Raw genomic sequence first — 16,722 nt, 5'->3', positions numbered from 1 at the left:
AGTCTGAAGGCGGAGTCTGTATTATAGGCAAGTTTTAGTGCGCAAATAAGAGTTTGCAATCAGTAGAATAGAGAACTTATAATTTCCAAATAAGGATGTCGCCTCTGTAGAATGCCCCCTACACTACTGGAGTACACGTAGTGTATTGATGTTGTCACTCGCCTAGTTGCCTAGTCGAAAAGTTGTTGGATAGGTGTTTGCTGTTATCTTTCACGGATTACATCCGGGGAAGTTAAAATTAACTGGATAAGTCGGATTAGAGATGCCCAAACGCACTCGAGGTATGTGTTGCTATACTATATTTGGTATACTAATAGTTGCTAACTATATGTTGGTATGAGCTTGCAGCAGTAGTACAACGATTGGTATATGTTGCTATACTATATTTGGTATACTAATAGTTGCTAACTATATGTTGGTATGAGCTTGCAGCAGTAGTACAATGATTGGTATATGTTGCTATACTATATTTGGTATACTAATAGTTGCTAACTATATGTTGGTATGAGCTTGCAGCAGTAGTACAATGATTGGTTGAAGCCCTTCTGTCACACGTGCTTAGCTATAGAAGCATAAATTCATTAGTCACCAGCACAGTGAAAGGGAAAGGGGAAGCATCTGATAATATGGACCGGTAATATTTTCATGGAACATGTGTTATACATAAGAGTTAATCATAATACTAATTATTAAATAATTAGACTTTTTAATTAAGCTTTAAAAATTAATTAACAAGATAAGCTGCATAATTGGTTAAATTAAATAAAATACATATAATTACCAATGAGGCCCCCAAACCGTTTGAATGTCCTCGGTATCCGTGTTTGTGGGTTTACTTCTATTAGTACATTCTTGCTCGTGTGAATATAAACCTGAAAAAATTTAATAATTTTAGGATATGATAAAAAAAAATTTATTACACAAGTGAACTATTTTAACTATACCCTAAAATATTTTAAGAATTTTGAAAATAAAAATTTGTTAACTGACCACAATAAAATTGTCAAAAACAAATAAAAAATTGTTGCTGAAAAATATTAAAGTGAAAAATAATGATAAAAAAAAGTGAATAATAAAAGTAAAAACAAATTGTTGTCAATCACAATAAAAAATCGTTGATTACTTTTTTTTTATTATTCATATGTTTTAGGTACATGGTATAAGTTACTTACAGACTTTTGTAGTCACACCTTTACAAAACAGAATGAATAGTTTTTTTTCTTCTCAAGGGTTTCTCTGGTGATTTTTTTTTTTTTAGTTTGTAACTTTTTCCTTTGATCTTGGAAATTCGGCTTTTTTTCATTTTTACAAAATGTCAAGAAATTTTAAAAGAGTAAAAGTCATTCTTTGGTGCTCCCAACAGAGTTTTCGGTAGTCTACTGTTTTGGTCTTTTAGCGTTTGGAAGTATAGTTAACTTAACTAGTTTTTTGTTGTTGTATATATTAGCGTTTCCCAAAGTTTGAATCGAGACCCAGCACTGTGTCGCAAGCAATTTTTGCGAATAAGAAAAACATGTAGATATGAGCTTTAGGTTTGGAAAGAACGTGGCGGGGACTGTACCAATCGATGGGGAACTCTGAGACACCTTTGGCGGACCTCTGCGGTACATGTGACTCTCGTTCATGTACACCAGGTGGCATAAAGTGGGCGGTCCCTCGTTATTAACCATATTTCTAAGATTTTCCAGCCACCTACTATTGCGCCTGTACCCTGCGGAAAAATATTATTTTTGCGTTTTTTCCAGATGACATACAGCCTCGTGTTAAGGGTTTTCCGACAGTGGCGATTTCACGCTGTACTTATTATTTCAGTTTGACGTCAAGTTTGCGGGTCTTTTTCCGGCTCTTTTTCTTAATCAATTAAAAAAACTTTTCGAAAAAGAAATTTTTCAAAAAAAAGTAAAGGCCATACTTAACTTAAGAACAGAAGATGCAAATGCCTGTTAAAATTCAAATTGGAAACGACAAGAATAAAAGAAACCCAAAACAGACAGATATTGAATAAATAATCATAGCAAACAAATATACAATAGGTAGTAATATATAAGAATAAATAAATATTAAAACGAGTGAAACTGAAACTTAATATACAAATCAAGCTTGAAACGAACAAAAATCACTACAAACAAGACCTTCGTTATTGCTTCATTCTCTCACTGTAAAATTCTTAAACCCAGTGCGTCATTGGTATTTTATTGAAAACGAATTATAGGAAAATATTTTCTTTTATATTTTTTAAAAACATTGAAAATAAAATAAAAATTACAGTAAAATTAAATTTGGAATTAGTGAATTTTTAGCAATTATAATCATTATATATCAAATATCCAATTTAATTTAATTAGTTCTTTCCACAACTGTTCATGACAAAATATAGTTTCACTACAAACAAGAGTTTCCATACTGCCCCCTTCCTTAACTGTATAAGTTTAAAGGATACTACGTCAACGGTACTTTACTAAAAACGAATTATGTTACAAATATTTTCTTTCCGGTTATTACAGCTTTGAAGATGAAAAAAAGTTACAGTAAAATAAAATCTTGAACTGATCATCTTTAAACAGTTAATATAATTATATTTCAAATATTCAGTTTGATTTTATCTGTACTTTCCGGGACTGTTCACACATATAATTTTTAGTAGAGCGCCAATGATGCAGTAAGTTTTAGGCTTTTACAGTGAGAGAAGGAGACAAAACCCAAACTCTTGTTTTTAGTGATTTTTGTTCGTTTCAAGCTTGATTTGTATGTTCAATTTAAGTTTCAGTCGTTTTAAGATTTATTTACTCCTTTATATTAGTACCTATTGTATGTTTGTTTGCTATGATTGTTTATTTAATTTCTGTTCGTTTTGGGTTTTAATCATACTTCATTAAAAAAAAAAATTGTTTGTTTTAAGCTTGATTTGCATATTCAACTTGAGCTTTTCTCCTTTTAAGGTTTATTTATTCATTTATATTACTAACTGCTGTATATTTTTTTTGGGTATGATTGTTTATTTAATTTCTGTTTCTTTTGGGTTTCATTTATCTTTTAATGGTAATTTCTGATCGTTTTTTGTTCGGATTTTAATATTTATTTATATCTGCTAATCTCAAGTTTAAAATGGCCTTTAGTTGTCTGAAAAACTTCTTTTTCAGAATCTTTTTTTTTAATTACTCTACATTTAACTTTTAAACGACTCTATGTCAGTGAAAGAGGCGAATAAAAGATTTTCTAACAGCTAAAAGCCCGTCTTATTTGGTGTAGAGGCTTTTCTTAATTGACTGATAACGATAATAAGAATCCTTCATTGTTAGGCATTAGCATGAACAAGGCAAATATAAATAATAATGTTTAAGTAGAACACCATTCCATTTTTCTTAATTATCTTAGACTTGGAGTAACTCACGACAAAAATAATAAAAATAATAAGGAAAGAAGCTATGTATTCTTCTAATCATCTTATACATGAATTAAAACAAGGGGGGATGTACTGGGAAACACCCTGTATCCTCTAAACCTTATATCTTTTCCCTCCTTTTTCCTAGAGGTAACTAAATCGTGTCAGGGTCATAGAATATTGGGAGAAGGTTCATTTAATGAAAATTCTGCCCTTTTTAAGTAATTAATTATAAAAAACTTTCCGAAAAAGATATTTTCTAAGGAAAAGTAAAGGCCATATTAAACTTGAGATCAGAAGAAACAAAATCTTTTGAGACAAATTTTTGAGATTCCTTTTGAAATCTCTCGAAACGAACAAAAATCTCTACAAAGAAAAGTTTGGGTTTTACCTCCTCCTCTAACTGTTAAAGTCTAAAACTTGCTCCGAAATTGGCGCTTTACTGAAAACTATATGCGTCTTGAGCAGTCTTGGAAAGTACAAATAACATCAAACTGAATATTTTATGTATCATGATATCAATTGTTGAAAAATAATCAGTTCAAGATTTTATTCGCTGTATTTTTTTTCATTTTCAATACCGTAATAACTGGAAAAGAAAACATTTGTAATATTATTCGTTTTCAGTGAAGCACCAATGATGCAGTAGGCTTTAGACATTTACAGCTAAGGAAGGAGGCAGTATCCCAGCTTTTGTTTGTAGTGAAACTATATTTGTCTGGAACAGTCTTGGAAAGAACTAATAAAATTTTACTGAATATTTGATATGTAATTATATTAATTGATGAAACAAATCACTTAAAAATTTAATTCTACTTTAATTTAAAGTTTATTTTCAATGTTGTAACAAGTAAAAAAGAAAGTACTTGCAATACAAGTCGTTTTTATTAAGGCGCCAATGAAGCAGTAGGTTCCAGACTTCTACAGCAAGAGAAGCAGACAAAACCCAAACTCTTGTTTGTAGTGATTTTTGTTTGTATCAAGCTTCGTTTGCATATTCGAATTACGTTTTACTTGTTTAAGATTTATTTATTCATTTACATAAGCAAGTGTTGTATGTTTATTTTCTATGATTGTGTATGTAATTTCTGTTTGTTTTGGGTTTCATTTATTCTTTTATAGTAATTTCTTGTAACTAATTCATTTAATTAATACTTGTTGTATGTGTTTCTGCTATAATTGTTTATTTAATTCCTGTTCGTTTTGGTTTCATTTATTCTTTAATAGTAATTTCTTGTCGATTCTAGTTTGAATTTTAACTGACATTTGTATCTGCTGATGTCAAGTTTAGTATGGCCTTTACTTTTCTCTGAAAAACTTCTTTTTCGGGAAGTTTTTTTTTTAATTAATTTTTGCTCGTTTTTGTTTTTAAGAATTTCAACTTTTTAGAGAATGCCTTATTACCAGTGGCGGATCCAATGGGAAGTGGGGCTAACGTGGCGGTGGATTTGCGATTGGGACCGCTTGTTCTGGTTTGGGTTGGAACGAAAGTTATTTTTTTCGCAATTGATTTTTAGTACTTGAGTTTTTAATAGGTTTCTAATTATTAAGACTGTTACTTTTGCAAACAAGTTTGAAACAAGGTTTTAGTTACTTTGTGCGGTCTCTGTTAGATTTTACTAATGACGCATATCACCAAAAAGTATTTAATTAAATTTAGGTTTATCAAGGGAATCTGCCCAAATTACCACAGAAGCCAACTGGGAGGCGAAAATCTTCATTTCGTAGTAACAAGGAGGGGAAATTTAAAATCCTAACCTCTTTAGGCTGTCGAAATGATATTTCAGGATTTTGCTGTCACATCAGGGCTGAAAGCAAAATATTTACTAGTTATTACTGTCAAAATTTTGCTTTCGAGTCTTGCTATGACACTGAGGTGAAGAAATTGATATTATTACTTTTTTCAGTTACCTGTTTTGGTTTTTTAGGTTTACTTTTTTGCGAAGCGGGGTGGTTTTTACAAAATTGTTGTTTTTAGGGGATTTGTATAATAGAAAGTAAATGTATAAGAAGTGCAAAAATTTAAGTTTTGGATTTTGGTTAGCAAATGATGGCCACTTTACTGCACCTTTTAATCAAATTAATGCTCTGCGTTATATGACATATCGCCTCCTTTGTTCATCCTAAAACATTGAAATAACGGCCAAACTCTTTAAAACTTTAATAAGGGTTCGTATAAGTATATACTTAAAACTAAGTATATAAGTCAAAATACTCCTTTAAAGGTCGGAATAGGCTAATCATTTAAGAAGAATAGATTTTCAAAAAATTGTTTATAAAGGAAGGCAAATAATAATATGTTTTTTTTCTAGCTGGTATAGATGGGTCTCGGAATTCTCTGTTTAATCAATGGAATAGCATCGATTTTTTTTCAAACATCTACTAACAAAATGTCGATAAAAAGTGGAAAATCACACAAATTGAGTTAACCACTGGAAACGGAATCAACAACAATATTACTTCAGAATTTCTCACCTTCTAAATACCAACCAGTCACAAAATATAGTTATGTTTTTGTATAGGGGTTGCACTTTTTTGTTCATAAAATTGTCTAAACTGCTGAATATTTTTATGTTTATTTTGATACATGCCATCCAATTGTATTTCCATGATTAGTTGCTTATGAATCAACATTTTTACCAGACAATTATTTTACTTAATGCTAAATCTGGGTCAAATTTAATGTTTTTATTTTTGTGCTCAACAGACATATCGAGACTTAACGTCTGAAATATCCGAAAGTCTCAAGATTAAAAAAAAAAACACACACACACACAGCAACATCAGTATAAAATTTATCCTATTGAACAAAAAGACAAGTGATCAGCACTCACGTTTTTATAAAGCTGCTGAAGTTGGGAATAGCCTGCCATTTGAAGTAGTAGAACCACCTAATATACAGGGGCACCAATTCATAAAAATACAGGGGAGGGGGACAAAACACATTTTTCAGGGGAGTACTAATTTTGTCTTTTTCTGATTTTTAACTGAAAGTGTCAAAAAAGGTATATCTCAAAACATGTAAGAGGCAAATACTGGAAACTGCAGACTACACAAAGAATCAAAACCAGGATGACTTAATTAAAGGTGGTATATTAAAAATTTCTAAAGTTGGTTATACCTCATAACTAACTCAACAGCCCTGACCATACCTGTAATAAGCCAGCTCTATTCAATGGGGAGTCCATCAGCATCAATAAGCACTGGTGAGTAATATCTGGACGAACTGTGGCAGGATCTCTATTATTCTTCTTAAGGATACCAATGTGATCATCACAGTTCAACAATTCGAATTCGTACCCTACCTAGAAGAAATATTAGTTAATTAGATTAAACACTTTCATTTAACTTCAGAGGGTTTTCCCAACAGCCCATGTCTTACTGGTAAAAAGGCCATTTGCAAAAAAAAATATACAGAAAACAATGGAAAGTGAAACTGGTTTATACAACTGCAAAGGTGGATCTAGAGCAAAATCTTTGGGAGGTCCTAATGTGACAAGGGCCCCAATAACCGACCATATCAAAAAAAGCAATTACATTTTATTTAAAAAAGGAAAAATATATTTTTAAATTTTATTTTTAAAAAGGAGTAAACAAAAGAAAAAAAATGAGGTCACCAGAAAATTTTTGGAAAGCATATAATGGGAAATATAATAGTACTACTCTTTTATTATTATATTAACAGTTTTATTTGATCATAAAAAAAAAGGAAAAAGCAGAGTAATAGAAAAGAAGAAAAAGGAAAACAGGAACACTTCAACAACAAAGACCAAATAAAAAAATCCATATGCAATGACTAATCAAACAGTTTGTAGTAACAAACTGTAGTAAGGAGTGACCAGGCTCAATAGTAACCAAAACTCTAGAAAAATGGAATTTTGATACCAATAGTTACATCAAAAGAATCGCATTTTAATTTTGATTTAAATATATAAGTTTTATCCAGATCAGTTATACCAATCAAAAGTTACGAGCCCGAGAAAATTTGCCTCATTTTAGAAAATAGGGGGAAACATCCTTTAAAAGTCATACAATCTTAACGAAAATCACACCATCAGATTCAGCGTATCAGAGAACCTTATTGTAGAAGTTTCAAGCTCCCATCTACAAAAATGTGGAATTTCGCATTTTTTGCCAGAAGACAGATCATGGATGTGTGTTTATTTGTTTTTTTTCCCAGGGGTGATCGTATTGACTGAGTGGTCCTAGAATGTCGCGAGAGGGCTCATTCTAAGGGAAATTAAAATTTCTAGTGCCCTTTTTAAGTGACCAAAAAAATTGGAGGGCACCTAGCCCCCTCCCACGCTCATTTCTTCCCAAAAGTCACCGGATCAAAATTCTGAGATAGCCATTTTATTTACCATAGTTGAAAAACCTAATAACTAAGTCTTTAGGGACGACTTACTCCTCGCAGTCCCCGTGGGAGGCAGTGCAAGTAACAAAATTTGACCTGTGTTTAGGCGGAGAGTTGGGGGAGGGGGGTTACGTGGGAGGATATTTCCACAGAGAAAGTTCTCATGGGGAAAGAGAATTTCAATGAAGGGGGGCGCAGGATTTTCTAACATTATTGTAAAAAACAATGAAAAAATAAGTATGAAAAGGTTTTTCTACTGAAAGTAAGGAGCAGCATTAAAACTTAAAACAAACAAAAATTATTACGCATATGAGGGATTTACCTCCTTGTTATACCTCACTCTTTACGCTAAAGTATTTTTAGTAATGTTAACTATTTATTCTATGGCCTTTGTGATTCAGAAGTCATTCTTAAGGAATTGGGACAAAATTTAAGCTTTAGTGTAAAGAGCAAGGTATCGACGAGGTTTGAACCCCCTCATATATGCAATAAAAACATACGAATATAGAAGTTCGTTATGTAAGTTAATTCGTCAGTTACGTATATTTTTTACCAATGAAAACGTTTGTATAAAAATTAAAAGTTCTAGTTGCTTTTTTGAGTAGTCAAAAAATTGGAGGGCAACTAGGCCTCCTCCCTCGCTCCTTTTTTCTCAAAATCTTCTGATTAATTGCAATTAATTAATATGCAAATCTCGTTTTAATTATTTATACGCGGAGAGCCAACATCAAAACATGCATTAATTCAAAAATGTCCAGAAATTAAATAAAAAAACAAGTTTTTTTAAATGAAAGTTTTTAGCAACACTAACAAATTCTAGCAACACTAAAACTGAAAACGAACAAAAATTACTCCGTATATGAAAGGGGCTTTTCCTCCTCATTGCCCCGCTCTTTACGCTAAAGTTTCTTACAGTTTTAAAAATAGAGTTAAGAGAAAGAGTCAAACTTTAGTGTAAAGAGCGAGGCGTTGAGGAGGAAAAGCCCCTTTCATATACGGAGTAATTTCTGTTTTAATGTTGCCTTACTTTCATTTAAAAAAACTTGTTTTTTTTTATTTATCAGGTGTAGAGGCAAAGACTGGAATAACATTTCAAATGCCTTTTTCCAGCATTATTTTCAACACTTTTGAAAACACTTTTTTCAGCACTATTTTCAACAAATGGCTCAATAAAAATTGTACCTACCATGTTTTGAAATATTATGTTCACTGTCTAACTTTTGGTCTTGTCTTCTGTGGTTTTGGTGTATCAACAAAAGTCAATAACTTTCTATTATTCAATATCTGTGATTCAGTTCTATCCATATACCTAATTACGTTCTTGAAAATTAGTGTACAGGGTTTGTTAGGTTTGTTGTTAGATTTAAATATATCAAAAATTGGATCAAAATTAGCAAGTCTAGATCCTTCTTCAAGATAAAGCCAAACTAATATCATAATTCTGGCTTAGTGTAATAGATATCAGTTTGAATGAGCCAGTCCCATAATTGTGAATGACAAGTTTTTTCAACTGGAAGAAAGAAACAACACTAGAACTTATAGCAAACAAACCCAAATTATTCAGTATATAAGGGGGGCTACCCCTTCCTTGACCCTTGTTTGTTAATTAAAATATCTTACGGTTCTTTAAGAAAACTTCTCATTCGAATTCCATAACTGTTGTTTGATCAGTCTTTCCTAAAGAATTGTGACAAAACATCCAATTCTAGTGTAAAGACTGAGTGTCAAGAAAGGGGCAATCCCAACCCCCACTCATATATAGAATAATTTCAGTTTGCTTTAAGTTCTGATGTTCTTCCTTATTTTCAGTTGAAAAAAACTTATTCCTTTATTTAATTTCTGATCTCTTTGCAAATAATGCTAGGACTTTCCCTCCCCTACCATAGAAAGTTCCCCAGTAAAATTTCACTCCCATGGAAAATCTCCTTCCCAAATAATTTCTAAACATTTTCTAATAAAAAATACTATTTGTGAACAATGGGCAAACAGCTAACTGTCACCCAATCTTTTGGTCACTTAAGAAGGACACTAGAACTTTTGATGAACATTTAGAACATGCTGAATTTCATGGTGTTATTTTCTATGATTGACTTTTTTTTTGGGGGGGGGGGCTTCTCCTCTCTTACAATCAGGCAGGTTTTGTCAGGCTTCTAACTTTTGATGAGTAACATTAATCTCAATGAATTTTATATATTTGGAATCTATAAAAAAAGAAATTATTTTGGTGTACCTATTCATATCAAAATTCCCTTTTTTGGAGTTTTGGTTACTATTGGGATGTTGCTCCTTACTCGAAGCTTGTAACCACAATTGAAACAGAAAGCATATGAGGGAGAGCCAATAGTTGTGTAAAGCTTTGCAAGAATCATCCTGATCAGATTAAGGTTTAGAAAGACAAGCTTACCAGAACTTGAGCAAGCACTGTTGGTAATTTTCTCAATCATCACTCAACAAAAAGAATTGGTATCATGCCCATATGTGATTCTATGAATTAACCAGAATAAATTTTTATTCATTCTAGCCATCATATATGCAAGATCACTACTTTACTGCTTGCTTTCAAAGGGAGTACCTCATACCAACAAACCTGAATACCTCAAACAAATCTAATCAGTCTGATTTGGATATCTGCTGCCAGTGTCATTGTCACCAAGCCAGTTGAGTAGCAGAAAAACAAAAATGCTACAACATGGGCATTAATCACACACCTGAGTATTTTCAGGGACATCAGAGACTGCATAACTGAGTTGAATACAGCTGAGGAATCTATACTGCATATAAAGGGAGAGGGTCATATTCTGTGGGCTTTATTAATAATGTTCTTTAAAAGTTTGTGTACAAATGTGCAACTCAGGTTTCAGCAGAATCTTAATTGACAATATTACAATGCAACACAACCTAAAATTTAATTGTTAAGTAATTCTTAAGCATAGGGCCTAATCTGAATAAAACCTTAAAGGAACCTCAAAACTATTCTTAAAAGCCATAAATAATTACTTATCTCATTGCTATGAACATTACTTCTTCTTACCTTCACCCCTTCCACTGATGGATATTAAATAAAAAAGAAAAGTCTTTTCTACTGAAAGCAAAGAGCAATATTAAAACTTAAAACAAACAAAAATTATTACATATATAAGGGAGTTGCCCACACCTAAACATTTTACTGTTTACACCAAAGTTTGCATTTTTGTTCTAATTATGTAAGAATGAATCCTGAAACACAAGAGCTGTTAAATTAAAAAAATATTTTTTTGAAGTTTTAAAAGACTTAACTATTTAGCTGCATTGCTCCTTACTTACAATTTGTTATCACAAACTGATGATAAAATATAATAGGTTGTCCATTACAGAAGTTCAATATAGCAAAACATAATAGGCCATAAGTTTATCCACCAGAGTGAAAGGGATAAAGTTAAGCAATGTGCTTTTAAAAATGCAACAAGTAAGTATTTAGGATTGTTTTAAATTAGTTTTCAGACATTTTTGTTCCTGTGGAGATAAGTTCACAATGTGCATAAGTCCCTGTGCAGAAGAACCCAGTTTTCCCTTTACAGGAGGAATTTCTATGTATTTCTGTATTTCTATGTACCCAAATTATCCTTGTATTTTGCTTGATTAAAGTATAATCAATGAGTGCTACAGCTATAAAACTAATTTAAGGTAAATTTGCAAAATCTTACTGTGGTTGACTATATCTAAAGGAAACACACTAGCAAAATAAAGGTAGAATCACTAGATTCCTTAATTTCTGTTTGTTCAAAATATTGTGGCTGCTTTTCTGATACTATAGCCACCCAATGGTCCTTTTAGGAATGATCAGAATTTTATACTGTTTTATTTTGAAAGGACTAATACCTTGTTTTTACTTTATTAGCATGTTTCTTTTAAATGAGATTGTTCTTTTAGAAAACACTTACCAAAATATGAAGCAAGACAAGCATTTTAAGAAAACAATTCTTATGGCATAATATGCAGAAAAATTATAGTTAATGCATTTTGAAGTCACTTTCACTATGCTTTACCCTAACCTCCCTAATTTGTAAATATATGCTACAGCCCAAATGCTAGCCTATATTTTCATGCATCACTCTAGTTTCATTCCATGTACCTGTAGGCTAAATTGAATGAATGCTGACAAAACCAAGAAAGAAAAACATGGGAAAAATAGCCTATGATTTTGCTATATTTGGACATTAGGGGGGGGGGATAATAAGTCAGATAGCTAAGAAACAAACTTATCTCTAGGATCAGAGTCCTAGGAGGAGGGAGGGGTAAAACATTGTGGAAGCATTCTCAAATGTGTTTACTATAACTTTTTGGTAGACTGTATTATGAAAGAAGAATTGTTTTTTTAACATTTTCCTTTCTTAATATCCTTAGTTGTCAGCTAATATCCTAGCTAGGCATATGTAATGATTGAGAGTCAAGAACTGCAGGAAAATTAAGAATAAATAGATAAATAATTTTACATAGGCCTATAGGCCTACTTACTGAATATATTTGGTATTTATATGCTATTTCCATAGGGTTTTATGCCCTTAGTATGTCTTCAATTAGAGTTAAGGGTAAATTCTAGCATAGCCAATTTTTTCTATTTTGGAAAGGGTTTAGGTTAGGAAAAATGAAACTTTCAGGGATGGGTCTACAAACTAGAGTATGTGTCAGAAGGGTAGCTTTAAGTGCCTACTGCCATTACTTCTCCTACTAGAGGGCCCTGACCTTTGATGACCTTTAAAGATCTTGGTTATAGAAGTGAAACCTTGCAAAATAGATCTCCACTTGAATGAAGCACAACAAAACTGTTTTCAGCTTTAAAACTTTGCTCAATCCAAATTTATGAAGTTTCAAAGATCCAAGAGCACACTTCTTAAATTTGGAAAAAAACTCATTGATATGGCTTAAAATTCTACTCTAATGACAGGAATTTCAGTAAAATTATAGCAAAACATATAACTGGCTTTTGTATAAAGTGAATATACCACTTGATGCCTTTTTTATGTTCTTTACAAATATAATAATCACTTCTACCTTAAATTTAAGCACTTTTTAACCTAGCCTCACCTTGTTATAAATAATTGTAGCACTGAGAAAATGTAGCATTATTTTTTCAAAAATGATGGAAAAGATGGCACTTTTCCATCATTTTTGATGGAAAAGATAGAAAACATAATATTACTCTGCAGAAAATAAGTGATAAGTTATACTCTAATTGAAAATCTGTCATTTTGAAGAGCTCAAAAAGTGCTTAAATTTGAATTTGCAATTGAAACAATTATTATATTCTTAATAAACATGAAAAAAGGCATCAAGAGGTATGTTCACTTTTTATTGGTAAGTTGGTTATCTGTCATTATTTTGAAAATTTGTCATTTTTAAGAGCTAAAAAAGTGCTTAAATCTCAATTTAAGGTAGAAGCAATTATTATGTTTATAAAGAACATAAAAAAGGCATTGAGTGGTATATTCACTTTATATAAAAGGCAGTTATACAATTTTCTATAATTTTACCAGAATTTCATCTTCAGAACTAGGCTAAAGCAAGAGAGAAGGAAACTGATAACAGAAAATTAAGGTAAAATATTGTTTTGCCAAAGTTTTAGCAGTCATAGACCAGTGAATTAGGCAAATTCATAAGACTTAGAAATCAGACCAGATTTAACATGAGGGCTTAGCAATAGCCTACATTCCCAGAGTAGGCTATGTTTTGACCCTGGATTCATTACTGTAAGTTTCATTTTCCTAGCTTACCCCTTTCAATATAGCAAAAAGCAGCTAAACAGAAATTTTACCTAGTTAATGACTAGCCTATTACACAAGCATAGGCTACTCACCTTGACACATTCCAGCTGTGCTCCTTCCAAAACAACAATAAGCCTTTTTTCTTGGTTGATATGAGAAAATCTCAACTTATCATGGGGAAGACTGATCTCATTACTTTCTTCAGGATTTCTCTCTCTCTTTCTTTTCCCCATATTGAACCTGTACTGACAATGTGTGGCTAAGGCTAAATCACGTGTTAAAATTTTAAATATTCTTATCGTCACTGCTAGTTCTGCTAGTTCCAAAAAAAGGCCTTTGTGTCGAAATCTAGCACAAAATGGGAAAAAATTTTAAAGAAAAGAATTTCCAATAAATTCTCAAACCTCTTTGAATTTACTTTCATTTTAAACAAGAATTACCATTTTTTTGTGTTCTAGATCTTGATAGACCTTGATATCTGACTATTTGTAGTTTAGGTATATGATATAATTTTTTTTTATCATTTAAAACTGACTTTTTTTTAGTAGCGTTCAATGTGATACAAAATAAAAAAGAAAGCAAAGACAAAAATGAAAATAAAATCAGATAAAAGCCAAAACAAGATTGGCTATTTTCAGATATTGGAAGGGAAATACGAAACAAGAAAGATTTATCAACAAGTATTGCAGCCAATCTTTCTTCAACACTCAAAAAGTAAAAAAAAAAAATAAAAACACCAGGACTTCAATGCGCACGAACAAAAATAATGAAAGACCACTAAAAGACAGTAAAAAAACAGATCTAGTGAGTATAAATGGAGAGAGTGACTATGAAACAAACATACAAAGAGAAATATAACAATGATTTTTCTTTTATATTCTTTTTTAACATTAAAATTGGTGCGGGGATCTTTTTAACGAAATATCCATTCTTTTTCCAAAATTGTGTTTTTTAGAGTTTCGTTTACTTTTGAGCCGGGTCGCTCCTTACTACAGTTCGTTACAACGGACTGTTTGAAAAAAATTATATCCTATACCTAAATTACAATAGTCAGATATTGCTTTCAAGGTCTAGAACACAAAAAATTGTAGTTCTTGTTTAAAATGAAAGTAAATGCAAAGAGATTTGAGGATTCATTGGAAATTCTTTTCTTTAAAATTTTGTCCCATTTTGGGCTAGATTTCGACACAAAGGCCTTTTCTTGGAACTAGCAGAACTAGCATAACTTATTGTTGAGCTAGCAGTGACAATAAGAATATTTCAAATTTTAAAACGTGATTTAGCGGCACATTGTCAGTAGGGTTTCAATATGGGGAAAAGAAAGAGATAGAGACAAATCCTTAAGAAAGTAATGAGATCAGTCTTCCCCATGATAATTTAAGATTTTCTCATGTCAACCAAGAAAAAAGGCTTATTGTTGTTTTAGAAGGAACACAGCCAGAATGTGTCAAGGTGAGTAGCCTATGCTTGTGTAATAGTCCTTAACTAGGTTAAATGGTAAAATTCTAGTTAATTTACTTCTTGCTATTTCGGAAAGGGTTTAGGTTGGGAAAATGAAACTTTTAGGGAGGGGTCTACAGGCTAAAGTGTGTCCCAGGAAGGTATTTTGAAGTACCCACCTCCACTCCTTCTCCCTCTAGAGGGTCCTGAAACTTGCCTGCATGACAGGTCTATATCTATTGAAATTTTGACAAAACAACATTTTACCTTAATTTTCAGTTACTAGTTGCTTTTTCTCTGCCTTTAGTTCTGAAAATGCAATTCCTGTTATTTGAGCAGAATTTTGAGCCATATTAATGTTTTTTTCAAAATTTAGGAAATGTATTTTCATATCTTTAAAACCTTATAAAATGGATTTGAGCAAAGTTATGAAGCTGAAAACAATTTTGTTGTACTTCAATTTTGTAGAAGATCTATTTTACAAGGTTTCATTTTTATAACACACATATTTTTAAAGGTCATCAAAGGTCAGGGCCCTCTACAGGGAGAAGGAGTATAGGTAGCTGCTTCAAAATATGTTCCCAGGACATACTTAAGTCTGTAGAGTCATCCCTGAAAGTTTCATTCTCCTAACCTAAACCCTTTCTGAGATAGCAAGAAGTCAATTAACTAGAATTTTACCAGTAAAATTTTTGTTTAGCAACTTTTTGCTATCTTAGAAAGGGTGCCTACTTCACTGGTCTATAGCTGTTGAAACTTTGAAAAAAATATATTTTGCCTTATTTGTCAGTTATCAGTTTCCTTTTCTCTGGTTTTAGTTTTGAAGATGCAATTCTTGTCATTTGGGTAGAATTTTAAGCCATATCAATGAGTTTTTTTTCCAAATTTAGGAAATGTACTTTTGGATTTTGATACCTCATAAATTCAGATTGAGCAAAGTTCTGAAGCTGAAAACAGTTTTGTTGTGCTTCATTCAAGTGGAAATCTATTTTACAAGGTTTTACTTCTATAATCAAGATCTTTAAAGGTCATCAAAGGTCAGGGCCATCTAGTAAGAGAAGTAATGGCAGTAGGCACTTCAAATTAACCTCCTGACACATACTCTTGTTTGTAGACCCATTCCTGAAAGTTTCATTTTTCCTGACCTAAATCCTTTCCAAGATAGCAAAAAGTAGCTAAGCTAGAGTTTACCTTTAACTCTAATTGAAGACAGACTAAGGGCATAAAACCCTATGGAAATAGTATATAAATACCAAATATTTAAATAGATAAAATTATTTATCTATTTTTTCTTAATTTTCCTCCAGGCCTTGACTCCCAATCATCACATATGCCTAGCTAGGATATTAGCTGGCAATTAAGGATATTAAGAAAGGAAATGTTAAGAAAACAATTCTTCTTTCATAATACAGTCTACCAAAATATTGTAGCCTATTAAACACATTTAACAATGCTTCCACAATATTTTACCCCCTCCCTCCTCCTAGGATTCTGGTCCTAGAGATAAGTTTGTTTTTTAGCTATCTAACTTATTATCCCCCCCCCTAATGTCTAAATATAGCAAAAATCATAGGCTATGTTTCCCATGTTTTGTTTCTTGGTTCTGTCAGCATTCATTCAGTTTAGCCTACAGGTACATGGGACAAAACTAGATTGATGCATAGAAAATATTTAGGCTAGCATTTGGGCTGTAGCATATATTTGCAAATTAGGGGAGTTAGGGTAAAGCATAATAAAAGTGCCTTCAAAATGCATTAACTATAATTTTTTTGCATATTACAGGATAAGAATTGTTTTCTTAAAAA

At 31.8% G+C, this 16,722-nt stretch overlaps 2 protein-coding genes across 3 annotated transcripts in view; one reads left to right on the top strand and one right to left on the bottom strand.

Annotated features, from left to right (window-relative positions):
* The window catches only part of LOC136027983 (ribosomal RNA small subunit methyltransferase NEP1-like), a 28,190-nt gene extending 14,406 nt beyond the window's left edge, over positions 1-13,784 (bottom strand). Inside the window, exons 1-3 of the mRNA XM_065705486.1 lie at positions 13,570-13,784; positions 6,535-6,687; positions 782-872 (exon numbers count right to left, since the gene is read on the bottom strand). Of these exons, the coding sequence (XP_065561558.1) occupies positions 782-872; positions 6,535-6,687; positions 13,570-13,710 (385 nt within the window). The 5' untranslated portion in view covers positions 13,711-13,784. The remainder of the gene's footprint in view (positions 1-781; positions 873-6,534; positions 6,688-13,569) is intronic.
* Positions 13,785-14,692: 908 nt separating this feature from the next.
* Positions 14,693-16,722, top strand: part of LOC136027979 (alpha-crystallin B chain-like) — a 40,460-nt gene continuing 38,430 nt past the window's right edge. Inside the window, exon 1 of one of the 2 annotated variants that reach the window (XM_065705475.1) lies at positions 14,693-14,929. In XM_065705475.1, coding sequence (XP_065561547.1) covers positions 14,920-14,929 — 10 coding nt within the window. In that variant the 5' untranslated portion in view covers positions 14,693-14,919. The remainder of the gene's footprint in view (positions 14,930-16,722) is intronic. The other variant, XM_065705476.1, reaches the window with a different exon arrangement.

This window comes from Artemia franciscana, chromosome 6 (assembly GCF_032884065.1).
Source record: "Artemia franciscana chromosome 6, ASM3288406v1, whole genome shotgun sequence".
NCBI lineage: Eukaryota > Metazoa > Arthropoda > Branchiopoda > Anostraca > Artemiidae > Artemia > Artemia franciscana.
This window is presented reverse-complemented; position numbering and strand designations above follow the sequence as displayed.